This window comes from Telopea speciosissima, chromosome 8, assembly GCF_018873765.1.
Source record: "Telopea speciosissima isolate NSW1024214 ecotype Mountain lineage chromosome 8, Tspe_v1, whole genome shotgun sequence".
Lineage (NCBI taxonomy): Eukaryota > Viridiplantae > Streptophyta > Magnoliopsida > Proteales > Proteaceae > Telopea > Telopea speciosissima.
The window spans coordinates 9,117,306-9,137,213 of record NC_057923.1 but is presented as its reverse complement, the minus strand read 5'-3'; the positions used below and the strand labels follow the sequence as shown (position 1 = coordinate 9,137,213).

The 19,908-nt window shown below is 42.3% G+C and overlaps 1 protein-coding gene across 2 annotated transcripts in view; it reads right to left on the bottom strand.

The window, feature by feature from the left end:
- Positions 1 to 19,908, bottom strand: part of LOC122671373 (phospholipid-transporting ATPase 3-like) — a 91,157-nt gene that overhangs the window by 29,850 nt on the left and 41,399 nt on the right. For both annotated transcript variants that reach the window (XM_043868542.1, XM_043868543.1), the window contains exons 8-10: positions 11,827 to 11,933; positions 10,977 to 11,042; positions 32 to 153 (exon numbers count right to left, since the gene is read on the bottom strand). In XM_043868542.1, coding sequence (XP_043724477.1) covers positions 32 to 153; positions 10,977 to 11,042; positions 11,827 to 11,933 — 295 coding nt within the window. The remainder of the gene's footprint in view (positions 1 to 31; positions 154 to 10,976; positions 11,043 to 11,826; positions 11,934 to 19,908) is intronic.

Below are 19,908 nucleotides of genomic sequence, written 5' to 3'. Positions count from 1 at the left end.
TAAAAAAGATTAAAATTTTTAATTACCACACCTGCCAATGGAACTAATGATACACATACAGAAGAGAGTACCAAAGAGAGCTAGTATAAGCTTGTCAAGTTTCCTCTCCAATGTACTTCTTTTGGAAGGAACATTCATGGCATTCATCATAACCTGAAATTTAATCCATGAAAACATGAAGTAAAAAAAGTTATGGCCCAAATAAGCGTGGAATATTGCAGAGAGAATGATCGCATACCCAACTGCAAGTAATTGGGATAAGACTAGACATGAAATGTGCTTCATAACATGAAATGATAAAATAACTAAAAGATGCATAGAAAGGAACAGAACAGCAGGATTGATTGCTTTGCAATAAATAAAAAATAATTTACAATAGCATTCATTTAATTATTTATTTTTATTTATTTATGAATGAAACACCATCACCATGGAAAAATGCACCCCCCCCCCCCCCAAGGGAAAAAGAGCTCCCAAGATAGATGTCTCCTGTCCAGCTCCAACAGCCATTATTCCAAAAAATCATCATGGTATCAAAGCGAGGATCCACCTTGGGATCCAAACCATAATACCACAGTGGAGCCGCCACCTCTCTCTCTCTCTCTCTTCTTGCGCCTCTTTCTTCCACCTCCCTTTCTCTCGGCCCCTTTCTCATCGGGCCGCATCACACCCTTCGCCCTTGGTGGTGATTCTCTTCCCTCCGAGGGCCCTTCCTCTCCTTTTCTGTGTGCTCTTTGGCCTGAATCTATATGGCCTGAGAGCCCTTGTTCAGTTGGGATGATCGGTTGCTGCTGCTTTTGAAGTCTGTTCTAGAGATATTTTTTCTCTATCTGTGACTCTTTTGGTGGTCACTGTGCTTCAGTTGTATCCATCCCTTGGATAATTGACATAGGTGCCACTGAGGCACTGACCATATGACCAGGTCTTCAAATCAATTTTTTTCAGTACTCTCCATGTTCAGGTAAAGACCAAGAATTTAAAATGCGGAATCAAAGAAGGAATCTGGCAGTGACGATTCCGATCCAGATCGGATCAGAATTAGCCTTCAAGAACCCTAGAATCGGTCCACAGATCCAAAAACATGGAAATTTCTAGGGTTTTAGGTGTGAATTGGACATGTTGGATTGTCCAAAATCGGGATCAGTCACAGCAGATTCCAATACGAATCGGCCGATTCAACGATCCTGATAAAAGACAGAATTTGAGAGAATACTTGATTGATCGATGAGATCAGTCGAGCCTTATATTTATAATATGAGAAAGTACAGCCAAAAGACAAAAATAGCCCTAGCATAGCCAACATAGCTAGGAATACATGAAGAAATAAAATTAAAATAGTAAAAAGACCAGAATACCCCCACGGTATTCTGGTGCACCTTATTTAACACTCCCCCTCAAGTTGGAGCAAAAATGTCACTCATGCCCAACTTGACTAAACTAGGATGAAAGACCTTTCCAGGCAGTCCCTTGGTGAACATATCAGCTAGCTGATAAGCAGACTTCACGTAAGGAATACAAATAAGGCCTTCTTCTAATTTTTCCTTGATGAAATGCCTATCAACCTCAACATGCTTGGTTCGATCATGCTGTACCGGATTATGTGCAATGCTAATGGCAGCCTTGTTGTCATAATACAACATCATGGGAAGGCGAATAGGAACTCCATGATCTTGTAGCAAACCTTTCAACCAGAGTAGCTCACAAATACCTTGTGCCATAGCACGAAATTCTACCTCAGCACTTGAATGAGCCACCACATTCTGCTTCTTGCTACGCCAGGTGACAAGATTGCCACCCACAAAAGAACAATAACCAGAAATAGACTTACGGTCTGGGGAACCTGCCCAATCTGCATCAGTGTATGCCTCTATCCGCAGGTGACCATGAGGAGAAATTAGAATCCCTTTCCCAGGAGTTGACTTCAAGTAGTGAAGAATCCGAAGAACAACCTCCATATGTGAAGTGTAGGGATCATGCATAAATTGACTGACCAGACTTACAGCAATGGCGATGTCAGGACGAGTATGAGAGAGGTAAATCAACTTCCCTACTAGTCTTTGATATCTCCCTTTATCAACCGATTCCCCCTCCTTTTCCTTGAGACGAACATTGGCATCTATAGGAGTATCTGAAGGATGGCACCCTAACAAACCCGTCTCAATCAGTAGGTCTAGGACATACTTTCGTTGGGAAAGGAAGATGCCTTTCGACGATCTGGCAACTTCAATCCCAAGAAAATACCTTAGTCTCCCTAGATCCTTAATCTCGAACTCTTGGTCAAGAAATGTCTTCAACCTGCTGATCTCAATACAATCATTGCCAGTAACAACAATATCATCAACGTAGACTATCAAGATAGTGAGTTTTTCACCAACCCTCTTTATAAAGAGAGTATGATCTGCATTACTCTGCTTGTAGCCTACAGAAACCATTGCTTTGTGAAAACGGCCAAACCATGCTCGAGGGGACTATTTCAGCCCATAAAGAGAACGTTTCAATCTACACACTTTGCCCCAATTGGAGTCACAAGAGAACCCTAGTGGAATGTCCATGTACACACTTTGCCCCGATTGGAGTGCATCAAGCTGTTGCAAGTCCCATCCAAGATTGACTGCACAAGATAATAGTACTTGGACAGTATTTAGCTTAGCGACATGGGCAAAAGTCTCCTGGTAATCGATCCCATATGTCTGAGTAAATCCTTTGGCCACTAGGCGTGCCTTATACCTATCCACAATGCCATCCACCGTTTGTTTCACTATAAACACCCACTTGCATCCAACAGTCCGTTTCCCTGGTGGAAGAGTCATAAGCCCCCATGTGTTATTTTTTTGCAAGGCGTCCATTTCTTCCATCATTGCTGCCTTCCACTTTCCATCTGTAAGAGCTTCCTGCCAATTTTGAGGAATACGAACAGAAGAAAGAGAAGAAACAAATGCACGAAAAGATGGAGAAAGAGAATCATAAGAAACAACATGAGATAAAGGGTATTGAGTGCAAGTCCTCACACCTTTGCGAACAGCAATGGGGAGATCTAAAGAGGAAGTATTACCAGGTGGAGAAGTACGTTCCGGATCCGGAGTTGGCAATTGGATGGGTACTTGTGTCATAGTGGATTGAAGCTCCCTAGGTCTGGTCCTGCTCCTTGCAAAAACCTTCAAATTTGTCGCATCAATCCTCCGCTGAAATTCACCAATGGTTCTTTGGACTGGGGTGACCTCCCCTTGAGCAGGAATTGTAGGAACCTCCCCCTGTGCAGGAACATCTCCCCCTGAAGGAGAATAGGGAACCTCCCCCTGTGTAGGAATGTCTCCCCCTGACGTAGAGGGAAGGGTAGGGGTCGGCACACTCGAAACAGCAGGGACAGCAGGCTGAACATCAGGCACACTCGGAACAGCAAGGACAGCCGGCTGAACATCAGGGACAGCAGGGGTAGACTCATCATATACATGCCTAAGAGGGGGGTCTACGGTCAACACATCTTCACTAGAACTCTCCCTCTGAAGAGGTGGGGACGAATAATAAGAGAGAGCTTTGTGGAAGATAACATCCATACTGACCATGGTACGACGGGCAGGAAGATAATACCATTTGTACCTTTTTGAGTAGCAGAGTAACCTAAGAAAATGCAGCGGAGACCACGGGGCTCAAGTTTGCCAGGAGATCTAGTATCCCTAGCATAACACACACACCCAAAAACCTTAGGGGGAACAATATAAAAAGAAGAGCCATTTAAAAGCTCAATAGGGGACTTGGAAGCAAGAACCCGAGTGGGCAGCCTATTTGATAATGATAGCATCCCCCCAATAAAAGGAGGGAACATGACAGGCAAACATTAGGGCCCGAGCCACCTCCAACAGATGGCGATTTTTTCTCTTAACCACACCATTTTGGGCTGGAGTATCAACACAACTGGTTTGATGTAAAATGCCATAGTCAGCAAGGTATTGTTGGAACTAACCTTCCATATACTCTCTCCCATTGTCACTCCTAAAAATCTTGAGTGGCATTAAACTGGGTCTAAACCATCTTATGAAAATGCTGAAAACAAGAGAAAACTTCACCCTTGTTATGCATGAGGTATACCCAAGTGAAACGGGAATCACAGTCAATGAATGTAACAAACCATCGCTGGCCATGAAGAGAGGCTTTACGACTAGGTTCCCGCACATCAGTATGAATTAAGTGAAATAGGGAAGAACTTCTTTTATTAGATATAGGATAATTTGATCGTGTCTATTTCGTCAAGACACAAGGCTCACAAAAAAATTCTTCCTTATTACAAGTTTTAAACAAAGCTGGAAATAAAAGAGATAATGTGCCCAAAGGGGGGTGTCCTAATCTAGAATGCCATTGGTGTAATTCAGAAGAAAAAGAAGATGGCTGACATAACTGAGAAGGCAAAGCTTGTTGCGGTCCATCATCAAGAAGATACAATCCACTATGCAGCCTACCCGATCCAATCGTCTTCCTCGAGTCCAGTTCCTGAAAGACATAATGAGTGGGGAAAAAAGTCACTTTGCAATTCAAATTTTTGGTAATACTATTAATAGAGAGAAGATTAGTAGTAAATTTTGGAATGTGCAAAACAGAGGATAGAGTAAGTGAAGGGGAGCAACTGATGGTCCTTTCCGGAAACAGAAGAGAGGGAACCATCAGCCACCCGAACTTTATCTTTGCCAGAAGAAGGGGAATATGTATAAAAAAGGGTAGAAGAACCTGTTATGTGATCAGTGGCACCGGACTCTATAATCCAGGGAGCGGAGACAACCAATGCACAGTGACCAGCAAAGGAAATACCTGAGCGGGCAAAGTGGGAACCTGATGGAGTGGAATAACCGGCAGGAACAGATGTAGTAGATGCAGTGGAAGACTGTAACATGCTCTCCGTTACGCCGGAGAGCCTGGAACTCCTCCTGGGAGAAACTATTATCAGCAGTGAGTGCTGGAGCTACACTTTCAGTGTGATTGGCTTTGTTTTTAGGTTTAGCCTCAAAATCAGTAGGCTTCCCATGTAATTTCCAGCACTAGGCCTTAGTGTGGTAGCAAGGTTCGAGAACTCGCGAGATCTCGCCGAGATCTCGCCGAGTTTCTCGGTTTTGAAATCTCGAGACGAGATTGCTTGCGAGTCTCAAAAGTGCAATATCTCGGCGAGATCTCGGATCTCGGTTGGATCTCGGTTGGATCTCGGTTTCAACCCATTATTTAACCCACCTACCACTTAAATACCTTACCTAATTGGACAAAACTCGACATATCTCGGCGAGATCTCGGCGAGATCTCGGTAAGATCTCGGCGAGATCTTGGATCTCGGTCCGATCTTGGGTTGACCCAAAGTTGAGGCTCGAGTTGAAAAAAAAAATGCACCAACTCGGCGAGATCTCGGCGAGATCTCGACTCGTCTCGGTTTTTCCAAGAGTCGAGTTGGCACCGAGACCCGAGTTTTAGTACCTTGTGTGGTAGAGTATATTGCAATGTTCAAACTTGACAGGCTCCCTTGTAGGGGCAGCAACAGTAGCAGTGGTAGTAGCAGTAGTGTCAGATGGAGGAGCTTTAGAACCAGCAACCTGTAGGGCTGATCTTTCAACTGAAGGACCCAACATCATTGCAGCTCGACATGTTTCCTCAGTAAGAACATAAGAGAAGGCCTGCTCCAATGTAGGGAAAGGCAACCTACCAAGTACTTGCACACGGATGGGATCATAATCAGCATTAAGACCAGCCAAGAGATCATAAACACGAAACTTATCCACATAGGCTGAATAAGCAGTAACATCAGCAGCTGTGGTGGGCTGAAAGGGGGCATAGTGATCCAATTGTTGCCATAGACTTTTGAGGACAACATAGTACTTAGTAACTGACAGCTCCGTTTGAGTAGTAGAATGGAGTGTCTTCCAGATGTCATACACCTGTGCATCATTCCCCAATTGTCCATAAGTGCCCTTAGCAGCAGCCCATATCTGTGCAGCTGTGTCAAGAAGAAGGTACTGGCTGGAAAGTTCTTGTGGCATGGAGTTCAAGACAAAAGACATAACCATAGCATCATTGGCAGCCCATCGAGTCTTGGCAGGGCCCTCTTCAGTAGGCTGTTTAGAGGTGCCATTAAGATGCCCCCTGAGTCCTCTACCAGCCACAGTCAAGGAGAGAGACCTGGCCCACATGAGGTAATTGGTGCCATCGATTTTAATGGAGGCAGCATAAGGGAGGAATTCTGTCCGGGGCTGAGAATCACCTCCAGAGTTGGCCGAGGTAACTTCTGAGTTTCCTATGGTGTAGATAAAACCTTGGCAGCAAAACAGAAAAATAAAGGCCTGATATGAAAGGTCGATTAATCCCTGTGGCAGCAAAAAACTGGGAATAGAATGGCAGCAACAAGCAGCCCTAAATCCAAAAAATCGATAAGCAGGGTTTTGAGAAAAACCCTGGAAGAGAAAATCGATCGGGATTAGGGGTCTTCAAAAGCTGAGAAAAAAAACTGTAGATATTGTCTTGAATGTAGATGAAGATGCTCTCCAAAAACAGCCCACACAAAGAACAAAATATACCCAAATCGACAAGTGTTGAAAAACCCTGAAAGGAGATCGATATGGAGAGGTGCTTCAATGCTTGGGAAGAGAACCTGTGATAGCAGCTGTCCAAAAAAACTGCAGTGATGGATCTCAATAAGAAAAACCAGCTTCAATTTGTAAGGAAAGACTGATCTTCAAGAGGGGAGAACTCCAAAAAAAAATCGCAGAAGTATGGGCAGCAGCAATCGAACCAAAAAACTACTTAAACCATCAAGTGAAGAGGTGATTGATTAGGGCAGCATCTATATCACAGATCACCTCATTAGATCTGCCCTAATTTGGGAAGAGAAACAAGGGAAAAAGGGGAGAAGATCGAGTAGGAAGGGGGGGGGGGGGAAGAGGATCGAGTGGAAGGAGAGGAAAGGGGAGAACAATGGAAGGGGGGGGAGCTAAGAAACAGGCTAGATGACTAGATCAGAGAGTGTTGCTCTGATACCATGATAAAAGACAGAATTTCAGAGAATACTTGATTGATCGATGAGATCAGTCAAGCCTTATATTTATAATATGAGAAAGTACAGCCAAAAGACAAAAATAGCCCTAGCATAGCCGACATGGCTAGGAATACATGAAGAAATAAAATTAAAACAATAAAAAGACCAGAATACCCCCACGGTATTCTGATGCACCTTATTAGGAGTTTTTTTTTCTTTAGTTCAAGCAAGATCTTCTTTCTTTACTTATTTGTATAATCCAGCTTGAGGGGGAGTGTTGGAATATGTACTCCAGAGGTCTTTTGGGGTAGTTTTATTCTTCTTATGTTATTAAGTGTAAGTGGGCTATGTGGGTGTTAGTCCCACATCGCCTAGTTTAGTCTCTTTGTAATTTCCCCTCTATTATAAATAAAGGGGCTTACCTATCAATGAATATAACACATTATTTTCTCTCACTCTCTTTCTAACCCACGATTCTGCCAACATGGTATCAGAACTGGTCTGATCTCGGTTAGAAAAAGAGAAAAACCCTACTCCATCTCTCCAATCGACCTCTCCTTCTTCTCTCTCTCTCTCTCGGCTTCTCTTTCTCTGGTTTTCTTTTTCTTTTTCCTTGTAAGAGGGCAGCACTAATGAGGAAAACCTAAACCAATGATTTAGTTGCTGCCCTTCCTCCAACCTACCTCTTTTTTTCATACTTGTGATCTGCTTTTTTGGAGATCTATTTTCTACAGTGTGTTTTTTTGGAATCGATTGCTGTTCTGTTTAAAGATTCCTTGGAGATCGATCAGCGTTATTATTGGGAACAGCTCTTTTTCCTGGCCAGTTTCAGATCTGGTTCTTGTTTGCCGCTGTTTTTATTCGAGGAGTTATATTCCTTGTTGGGTATGTGATACGTTGCCGCTACTACGATACCCCTGCTACCGTTAATGGTTGAAGGAGCTCTACTGCTATGGTTGGGTTCTTCAATGAATATGCGTCGGTTACTTGCCGCTGTTCCATTTTGAGGATTGGTTCGAAGGTGGAAGAAGGACATCCACCTGCAATTTTCTGCTGGCTGTGTTATTTGTCTGGAGATGGGGCTGCTATTACTGCCCTTTTATTTTTGTTATTATGGAGTGATTTTGTTGGAGAAGATGACTGTTGTTGTGTGAATCGAACCAACATCTGAAGAACGTCCATTCATTGAAGGTGCAGCCCTCTCTAGAAGAAAAAGGTCCTGCAGATTTACATATTGGTTTCCTGCTGGGCTGGTTGCGGTGTTTGGTGCTCTGGTTGTATGGTGTTTGCAGCAGTTGTGGTTTACTTCTCTTCCCTTGCGAGATTTTGCTGGGTTGCCGCTGCATCCACGACTACCGCCCCTGGTTTTGTGAAGGAGACGAGGGGGTCTCAAAGTTATTGATTTGATGGGGAGCCTGACTGAAGGATTTCTCTGCTACATCGAATCGAACAGATCCTTTTTTTTTTCTGCCTTTGCTGGTTCCTCTTCTTCCCTGGTTTCCGCTGCCCAGCTTTCCCTGGTTTCTCTGTCGTAAGGTTGAAGACAACCTTCGTAAGTTGGTTTCTTAAAACCTTATTTTGTGATTTCCCATAATACCCTTCTCGCTATCTCTTATTATCTTTTATCCATTTTTTACATTCCTTTCCTAGTTTACCCTTTCTACTAGGGAATTAAATTATTTTCCAAATCTGTCCTTGCACAATACATATTAAATCCCACTTGGGTCCATTCCCCAATTTGACTACCTAATTGACCCCTTGCAAAATTCTGATTATTTACCGAACTGCCATTACTTTTTAATACATTCCCCTATTTGACTACCCAATTGACCCTTGAAAATTCTGGTTTATTACCAGTTTGCCCTTTGGCTTGGATTGTATTTAAAAGTGGATTTCCACCAAATTACAGTCATGCCATCCTTTTTTCCAACACCATTCCCTTTCAATAATTCTAATTCCCTTCATATCCCATACCTTTGGTATTTACCCATAACACCTTTGAAAATTTCAAGTAAATTACAATTTTGCCATTCTTTCCTTTTTAATTACCCATAGCACCTTTGGAAAATTCTGGAAAATTACGTTTTTTTGCCATTATTCCTTAAATCATCTCCTTTATTTGTCCACGTGTACCACTACACATGAGGGGGAGATTGAATATTACATTGCAGAACTTGCAAAAACTTGCAGACATTGCAGAACTAACAAAACCTTGCAGCCATTGCAGAACACTTGATGCAAAACATAGAAGATCAGAGTTTTCACCATTGCCAATGGGTATCTACTTTGTTATTGGGTTGAGTTTGCCGTAAGGGGGAGATTGAAGTATTGAAGATATTTGGTTGTTGCCTATTTGAGAACTTTCAGTTGGGTTGATATAGTTTTTTTCCGCTGCCTGATTCAGTTTGTTTTCGTTGCTTGCTGCTCTAGTTATTTCACTTCAAGATTCTATGTCACTATGACAATCTGAGATTCATCATTGGATAGCTATTGAAGATCGTTGAAACTACCTTTTTGAAAGACATTCCAGTCCCGATTTGCTGATCATGTCTGTCTAAGTTTTGAAGATCTATTTTTTCAAGTTCTTGAAGGTTTATTTGGGAGCTACATTGATATATCAAGCTGGATTCTACTGCAACTTAGTTTTTTCCCATTTTGTTCAAGTTGGGCATTAGTACCTTGTATGCGCCAACTTAAGGGGGAGTGTTAGCATTATTAGGAGTTCTTTTTTCTTTAGTTCAAGCTGGATCTTCTTTCTTTACTTATTTGTATAATCCAGCTTGAGGGAGAGTGTTGGAATATGTACTCCAGAATACCGTGGGGGTATTCTGGTCTTTTTGGGATAGTTTTATTCTTCTTATGTTATTAAGTGTAAGTGGATTACGTGGGTTTTAGACTTTTAGTCCCACATCGCCTAGTTTAGTCTCTTCCGATTCCCGATTTTTAAAACCATGGTAAAGACAGAGTTAGTTGTTTGATGGTTCCCTCTCTACTGTTTCAGGGAAGGGTTCTATTCAATGCTCTCCTTTGTTATCCCTTTCCTCTATGTTACATGTCTTAATTTTACTACTAATCTACTTTCCATTAGTAGTCTTGCAAGAGATTTGAGTTGTGTAGTCACATTTTTTTTCCATCCCATACTTTCCATTAGTAGTCTTACAAGAGATTTGAATTGTGTAGTCACATTTTTTTTTCCATCCCATTGTGTTTTTTAGGACTTGGTGACGGGGAAAACGATTGGCAGTGGTAGATACTTGCTTGACAATGACTAGCCTTCTCCATCTACTATTACTTCTCAAGCTCTTCACACAGGTTCTCCTTAGTTAGCTTTATCCGATTTGCATCGATGGCATAGGCCTGTTTGGGCCATCCACCACCCCTTTGAACTTTAGCTAAAGTTTTTCCGATTTTATTTCAGCATTGTAATCCGAATGAATTTTTCTGTGATGCTTGTGTTTTAGCCAAGCAGACTCGGTACTGTTTACCCTAGTTCTGATAATATTAGTGAAGCTACCTTTTTTTTGATACATTTCGATGTATGGGGCCCTACCTGTTGTGTTTCTGTTACTGGATATCGCCGGTTTGTTACCTTCATTGATTGCAACACTCCTACTACTTGGATGTATTTGCTGCGTCATAAGAATGAAGTGTATAGTTTTTTTCAAAAGTTTCACAGTATGGTCCACACTCAATTTGATGCTAAAGTTAAAGTTCTTCGCACTGACAATGGTACCAAATACATGGACAGCAGCCATGCTTTATTTATAATAAAATAAGATGAGGTACAAGTGCAATTATACCCCTAAGGACAAATCATCATAATGATTACAAGTCCATTCACCAGAAGTTTAAAAAAAGAAAGAAATTGATCCCATCATGCTGTATATGCATATAAGGATCAGCAAGTATAGGGGGAGGGTGACAAGGAGTTTTCAAAAGAAACCACATGGCAGCTAGTGGAAAGAGAGCATACCTTTGTTTCATGCCCAGTAAATATAACAGCCCCAACTATGTATTCTGTATTTCGGAGACTGCATCCCTGAACCGATAACATTAGTTACACTGATAAGTGAAAAATACCTCTAAGATGGAAGCTTCAAATATCAAGTGGAAAAAACAGTAGTATATATAGGTCTCTTACTAGAATGTCACTGAAAATGTTGCATAGTAGCTCTCAAATGGGTGTTTGAGAGAAATAAACCGGTATAAAGAAGAGAACAAGTATCTAGGATCACAAACCTAAAATCTATTCATGTTATGGTACAAATCAAGCCAATCTATCTTTGCGCTCAACATACAACAAGAGGGGATGGGGCCTGACACCCATGTCATGCAAAGATGTAAATTGGAATGAAAGATAATAGCATCAAACCAGAAATTGAAAACTTAACCAGCCGTAAGTATAAGTTCTACTTCTCTAAAATGATTCTTTTTGGGAAGCAATTCTTTGACTTTTACAAATGATTCCCACAAAAGAGGAAGAAGAAATTCTTAGGATAAGAAGCAAAAGATTTTCAACTCCCCCCCGCCCTGCCCACTAAAAAAACTCCAAAACAGCAAAAATCGAAGAATCGCTTCAAGGAATCAAGTTTTTACCAAATAGCTTAGGAATATTAAAAAACCCTTCGGAATCACTGCAAAGAAGTTACACGAGATGAGCCCTTAGCAGTGGCAAGATACAACGACTGATTCACATATTTTCAACAGAACATCCAAGGGCCATGAAAAGCATAAATGGCATTAGAATTTTTTGTCAGGATAGGCATGCATGCAGTTGTTTGAGCCTCATTAATGACAAGAGAAAAACAGAAGTTAAACCATACTCGCAACAATAATTGATTTGGAGAAAGGGGCAATGTTTGATTTTGGACAATAAGGTTGCCGGTGAAAGTGTACAAAGAGTTATTTGGTTGTTCACATTGTATTTCCCCTGCATTCAAGATAAGAATCACTATGAGAAATAAATCACATGGGAACAAATTTAAAAAATAAAAACAAATAGATGAATTTGCAAGAATCAGGATAATAAGATGAAGATCCATGAAACAAGGGCATACTTATGAAACCATGCCAGATACACCACATCTTCAATTTCAGCAGAAGATTCTTTTGTATGGCACCTAGCGTGCAGTGCAATTAAAACGTTGACTAACCAATGACCAGTTAATTGCTAGGTCAATCAACTAATAGCAAGTCAGTAGTCAACCAAGTCTGCTATCTTGCACATGCAGGTACTAACTTGATATTATGCTCCATTTTTTCTTATATATAATGTCACTTTGTTTTTTGGTCTTTCTATTTATCTTTTCTTTAACATGCATGTACAATTGTACATAGAGGGTGGGGGAATCTCAGGGGATTAAAGAATGTTCTTTCGAAAGTGCTTCACTGATTTATTACATGATTCTATCAACTTTTGTAACTATCATGTATGTTTACTGAATTATATTCTTACTTACTTTATTTCAGGATGGCGAATAGTATCAACTTTTTTTGCCTAGGCAATGGCAAGTCATTAACTATTCCACAACTCAAAAGGAAAAATGAATAGTCATAGATTCTGCCCAAACATCACTACTTGCATCAAGTAAACTGTCACATAAACGCATTACGCATCTCATAAAATACAAAATATTTGCATATCAGTGTGCACCCTGAATCTGCTGTCTAAGACAGCTCGTATGAGCTTTGTACTCTAAAACAGAATTCATCTTTATTTTATGTAGGGTCAAGTTTCTTAGGCAAGAATGAATAGAGAAGAAAAGAAAACGAAAAAGTATCAAGAAAATAAAATAAATTCAAAAAGTGAAATTTTCTTGCCAAATCTTACAATTTTGGAAAGAAAAATTGCAAGGAAAGAAAATTTCACCATTCCCAAGGCAATTTCAAATTTGAAAGAAGAATATTCCATGATTTCTTTTCTTCCCCATTGACAAACAAACAACTAGAAAAGTAGAATATTCCTATTTTTCTTTTTTATCCATTTCTTCCGAAACAAACATGGCATAGATGAAAAGTTTATGGACTTATTTAAATTTTGCTTCAGTAAGGAAAGAGATAACGTGATGGAACTGAATACAATTCAAGATTGCACTGAAAATAAAAGTGCTTCTCTTAAAATGGGAATTTTCAGACATGCATGAACATTGGATGGACGAGCTGGAGAAAAGTTAAATCCAAATGACTCCTAAAATTTAAAAAGTCACTCATGAAGGAAGAAAAGCAGCTACTGGGCTTCTCATTGCACCTCCAGCTAAGACTATAATTTTGTACTAAAACATTTTTCACAGCAAAATTTGCTCAAACACTATAGATTTGGTATTCCTAGAAAATAAAAAGATTGTTTGAGCACTCAGTTTTCTTACGCGTGGGGAATCTAATCACTCAACGGTCTCCATTTTCTTTCGTTGGGGGGTGATTAAATTCTATTGACTCTTACTGTCCCGTGTTGAGATAGTTAGGAAGGATGCAAAAAACGTACATATTTAAGTTCATAGTTTTTCTTTTGGGAACAGATTTTCTGGATGGCCCAACCACTAAGGAATCCCTGGTTGGAAATTAGACCCCGAGGGCCCCTAATGGGCTTTTCTACTCACCTAAAAGACTAGGGTTTAGAAAAACTAGAGAATTTCCAGAACTGCAGGGATAAGGAAGAATTCAGATTAGGAGAAATTTAATAACTCAGTAAATACATATCTCATTAGGCTAACTCTTTAGTCAAGTGGTCGATTTATCAAGGAGAATAAACCAGTAAAATTAAATTAAAATCCAATGGACCAATTCAGAATTATTAAGCAATCCTACTAGAACTAGGAAACTTGAAAAGCAAACTAAAACAGCAGAATCGAGCATAGAACTTGAAGGACTCGAACAGAATTAAAGTAGAGATTCAAATAGAAAAATGAGCAGAGAATTGTAATCAGTTTAAGAAAAGCAATTTAGAATTTTGAAAATAAATGGAAGTACACATGAACTAGGGAAACCAGATTTCACCTAGAAGTTGAGAATTGTAGAACAGAAAATAAATCTGAGATTCAGAACACCAATCGGAATCAGGCTAGGTAGAATATTTCCAGGAAATAATTCAGCAACTAGAATCAAACACAAGTTCAAAACTGAAATTTCTGGTAGAAACCAGGAGATTGGATCTAGCCATAAGAAGAATGATTGGTATAAATAGGTTTGAAAAAGTATCTTGTAAATCGCAGGGAAAAAAAGTGAAGAAATTCTGACCTGATTAGATGGAGAAGAAATAGAGAAAGAAGGATAGAAAGAACCAGATTAGGAATCCACCCAATCTTCAGGCTTGGAATCCACCAGGTTTGGTTCTGAATCCACAGCAGATAATCACTCCTGAATGCACAAGGGTATGGTCTGAAATCCATGGTACCAGAACTCAATCCACATTACTTGCTCAAAAATTCGTGGCTAAGACCATAGGCCACTCCATGTATAGAATTAATACACTCTCTCTCTAACAGTCCTAAACTGAATTTCAAACTACTACTTGGAATAGTCAAAAACAGACTAGTACTTCACAGTCCCACTCAAACTATGACTCTAAAAACAGAACATAAACTTCAAGATAATATAGACTCAAATTTCTAATAATTACTTCTTTTTTTTTTTGGGTCATAATAATCACTTGACATATTAAAGAAAAACAAGATTCGCAGATCCTCCAGACGTAGAGTGCGTAGGGCTTTGAACCCAAATACATTACCCATAATCGAAGAAAACAAAATAGGACTAGACTCATAAAATTCAAATTCAACATGAACTAGGACAAATGAACATAGTCAAAACAGGAAAACCAATTTGAACACAAAACTCCAAAACAAACTTCATAGGCTCTCTTTGGTGGCTGACATCCTTGATCAAGCTGGCTGGGCTCCCCCCCCCCCCTCCCCACCTCTTCCCCTATTCTTAACCTTATTTGGAATGATTTTCCCTCCATTTCCAGAAGACCTGTGAGTAGAGGCGATTGTGTTACTTGGTCGTCAAACAACTCAAGCTCCTTCTCCTCCAAGGCAGCCTGGGATTTCATTTGTCTGAAAGGCCCGTTGGTTTCTTGGCGGAATCTTCTTTGGTTCAAGCATCACATTCCCCGCCACTACTTCACGGCCTGGAGAGTGTTCACCAATTGCCTTCCAACTCAGGCTTTTCTTCGCAGCCGTCAGATCTCAGTCTCCCCTGCTTGCTGCCTCTGCTAGAACAATGTGGAAGACTTGAATCACCTATTCTTTGATTGCCCTACATCGGCTGCCATCTGGAAGGGCATTCGGAGCAAATGCTGGCCTGCCCCTAAAAGAATTCTTCCTCCCTCTAGAGAATGGATTTGGATTGATATGACCTATACTGGCTTTTCTATTTGTGATACGGTCCGAAAGATGGCTTTTTGTGCAACTCTTAACCATTTTTGGATGGAGCACAATATCAAGAAATGGACCTCCAACTCTCGATCTTACCAAAAGATTTGGGATTCCATTTCTTATGAAATTAAAGCAAAGCTATCACTTGCTCCTCCCTCCTTTTGTTCTGACACCCCAAGGAACAGGCTCATTATTGTCTCCTGGGGTCTCCCAAATGTCTCTTTTGTTGCTCCAGCCCCCCCCCCTAGCTAAGACTTTGGCTTGCTGTTTTCTGGTTGTTTTTCCCCTTTGGGGTCCCTTTTTTTCTTTTTCCTCCCTTTGGTAATGAATTATTTTTTTTTTTTGGTGGATAAAAATATATTATCAAAACGAGGAAAAGAGGGGGGAATATACAATGGGAAAGCAAGAGGGGGGAGAAAAAAGCCCCAAACCAAACTAAGAAAGGGAGTGGGGCCGTAAAAGAGCACTATCTAAACCCCAGGAAACAACAATATGCATGTTCCTTAGGGAGTCACAAAAGGCGTTATGGGGGAGAAGTGTCAATTTAGAGGAAACATCTAGAGAGATGGCTTTCCAAATCTGATCATAGGACCAAGAATTGGAGGTCCATCTCCTAAGGTTCCTCTCCATGAGAGATAATGGAGGAAAGGGGAGCGGACTTGGGAATGCCGGTGGAGTAGATAGATCTAGCCCCAAAGAAGTTGTAGAGGATCCCATTAGGGTGCCAGGGGTCAAGCCAAAGAGAGATGGAGGATCCATCAGCAATAGAGGAGGAGGTGGCTCTAAGAGCCAGAGGGCGGAGGAGGAGGATCTTGCGCCAGACCCAGGAGGAATCACAGGAGTGGGGACGGTCCAAATGGAGTCGTTCTTGAGGAGATGGGAGTAGACCCAATGAACCCAAATGGAGTCATGCTTAGAGGAGATTTTCTAAATTAGCTTCAGAATTACAGCCATACTGGAATCACGGATACGGCGGATGCCAAGGCCACCGTCAGATTTAGGAAGGCAGATGGATTTCCAGCTAATTGGTTGGAAGAATTTGGAAGTTTCCTTCCCTTTCCAAAGGAAAGCACAAAAAAGGTTCTACATGGCTTTGATGGTGGTTTTAGGGAGGCCAAAGATACCACACCAATAAATGTAGGAATATTGGAGGACCGATCTAATGCATTCGAGCCTACCCACATAGGAGAGGAGTTTGCCTTTCCAGAGTTGGAGGCGCTTGTGGATATTGTCAAGCAAGGGGGTGTAATGGTGACTAAAGAGCCTAGTAGGGATGAGGGGGAGGCCTAGGTATTTCACTAGAAGGGAGCCCAGGGAAAAGCCCGTTAGGCGCAGAAGGTAGTCTTTATTGGAATTCGAGATCCCAGAGAGAAAGAGCTTGGATTTAAGGAGGTTGATTCAGAGGCCAGAAAGACTCTCGAAGAGATGAAGGGAAGACATGATGGCAGAGATAGAAGAGGGGAGGCCTTAGAAAAGATCATTAAATCATCCGCAAAAGCCAGGTGGGTACGATTGATGTGCTTATACTTGGGAATAGGGGAGATGAGGTGGAGGTCAGTTTTGGCTTGGATGCTCCTCGAGAGGACTTCCAGGGCCAGAGAGAAGAGGAAGGGAGAGAGGGGGCAGCCTTGACGGATCCCGACTTGAGAGTGGAAGAAACCCGCGGAGGCGCCATTGACAATGACAGAGAAAGAGGGGGAGGAGATGCAGGCATAGATCCATCTGATGAAAGCCGGGGGCAAGCCCATTTAGGCAAGCACATCGCAAATAATGTTCCATCTGAGGGAATTAAAAGCTTTGTGGAGGTCAATCTTCATAAGGAAAGTGGGTGAGTGGGATTTTCGATCAAAGCCGCGCACAATTTCAAAGCAGAGAATGATATTGTCCACAATGCTTCTACCAGAGATGAAAGCCAATTGGTTTGAGTTGACTAAGGAAGTGATGACAAGTTGATTATGGTTAGCCAAGATCTTTGCAATGAACTTGTAAAGAAGATTGCAGAGAGATATAGGTCGAAAATCAGACAGATAGAAGGCTCCATCTTTTTTAGGGATGAGGCAGAGAAAAGTCTGATTGACCTGGGCAAGTTGGCTAGGATTAAAGAAGAAGCTGCGAAACTTTGAAGAGGTCCTCTTTGATAAAATCCCAGCAGCTGAGGAAGAACCCCATGCTGAACCCATCAGGGCCCAGGGCCTTGTTGGATTTATGGGAAAGGATGGCCTTGAAGATCTCATCGTCCGAAGGGAGGGCAAGGAGGGAGCTAGCCAAGGAGGAGGGAACAAATTTGTTGATTAAGCCAGGGGGGAGGGGAGAGGGAGGGGGAAGGGGGGATTAAAGAGGGAGGTGAAAAAGGAGACAGCCTCAGACTTGATGTCGAGGACATAGGAGAGTTGGGATCCATCATGGGCAATGAGTTAGGTGATGGAATTGGAGCTCAATCTGGCTTTTAAAGAACGGTGGAAGAAAGCCGTATTTGAATCTCCAAGCTCCAGGTACTTAATACGGGATTTTTTACGGAGAAAACTTTCTTCATTAGAGGCAAGGGAAGAGAGTTCTTCAGAAAGCTTCTTCTCCCCAGCAGCGAGCGAGGGATTGAGCGGATCCGATTGAAGGCGAGATTGTACACTGGCCAAGTCGGATTGAAAAGACGAGATCCGGGAATGGATATTGCCAAAAGTGGAAGAGTTCTAAGATTTGAGGACAGATTTGGTAAGACAAGCTTTTTGGCGAAAGCAATGAGAGGGAGGGAGGAACGGGATCGGGGGGATTCCAGGCTTTGAGGATGGTTGGGAGGTACAAGGAATGAGATGTCTACATGTCGAAAATTTTAAAAGGCTTGGGGCCAAAGGAGGAGTACTGTTGAATAAGGAGGTGACAAGGGCTGTGGTCTGACAGACCTTGAAGAAGAAAATTGGCATGGGAATGGGGGAAGGTGGAGAGCCAAGCTTCATTGATGAGGAAGCGACCCAGCTTTCAAGCAATTTGGTCTGGCCCCCCTCTGCGATTGTACCAAGTTAGGGGTGCCCCAGACCATCTAAGATCATCAACACCAACTTCCTCAAGGCAGTCATTGAAAGCATTGACAGAAAGGGAATCAAGAGGGCGACCTCCAATTTTCTCAGATTGAAATCTGCCGACATTGAACTCACCCCCAATCCCCCAGGGAAGGGATCCAGATCTTGCATTAAGGAGAATAAAGTCATCCCAAAGGGTAAAATGGTCGACAGCCCAGTTGAAGGCATAAGCCACCGTGAGGAAGGAGAGGGAGGGGTTAGGGATGGAGCAAAAGAGGTGAATAAACTCAGGGGAGGAATGGGAAAGGGAGATGTGGATCTTGGAGGGGTCCCAAAGGATCCAAATACGCCCATTAAGAGAATGGTTGTAGTTGGAGATGAAGGACCAAGGGGGGGCTATGGAAGCGGCAACGAGAGGGGCATTGGCTTGGAGGACACAAGTTTCAAGCAAGGCGTAAAAGGATGAATGAGAAGAGTTGAAAAGGGCTTTAATTTCATGATGTTTGGCCAGGGAATTAAGACCCCTGACATTCCAAAAGATTCCTACAGTCATGGACCACTAAAGGGGGTAGCCGAAGTCCTAGGGGGGACACTTTTGTACCTCTTGCGAAAGTGCGCAAGGGTAGGGCGATGACGGGCAATGACGATGGCATCAGAGGAGCTGACCAGCTCACAATGGGAAAGCAAAGGGTGAGGGGGGAGGAAGCTCTCATTGGACAAGGAGAGAAGGGAAAAGGGGTTGGAACAGGGAAGGGGGGGGGAGTGGTCGGTTAAGATATTGTTAAGGTTATGGGGAGAGGGTCGGGTAGGGAATTGAGACCCGATGATGGTGTTGGTGGAAGAGGTGGACGGGTTGGTTGAGATAAAGATGTTTTGGGGGGGTATGATGGGGAGATTATAGGTAAAAAAAGAAGAGGCAGGTTTAGGTAACGGTTGGGCCAGGTTAGAAGGGGTTTGGTTTAGGGAAGTCAAAGGAGTAGAACGGTTAGGGTGTGCTGTGGGGCCAGGGTTATGGTGGGACCCGAAGTTAAGTTAAGGGTTAGGTAAAAGAGGAGGAAGGTGAGATTTGGGGACTGAAGAGGTTTTGTCGTAACGGGTAGAGAGAGAGGGCCTTACTTTAGAATGGCTTCGCGTGTTCTCGAGGTTCCCAGCTAGAGAGGAGCGTCTGGGGATAAGACCAAAACGATCCCTTTTAGGATCTGCGACCAAGGAAGCCAGAGATGGCATAGCTCTAGACAACGAAGCATCCAGGCATGGAGAGGAAATCTCACTGGCAGCAGGTACAACTGTGGAGAACTCAGCATTGCGACAAGGCGAGCTGATCAGCCGAGATTCAGGTTCTGCCATCAGAGAACTTGACCTAAAACAGGGAGCAATCGATCTTGAGGATCTTGAAGCAGCTGGAGGAGCCAGCCCATGGGGACCAAGGATCGAGGTTCCATCAGGATTTACAGACCAAGAAGGAGCATCGCAGGTTGTTAGCGTAGATTCAGGCACAGGAGTAGAGACTTCCCTGCGC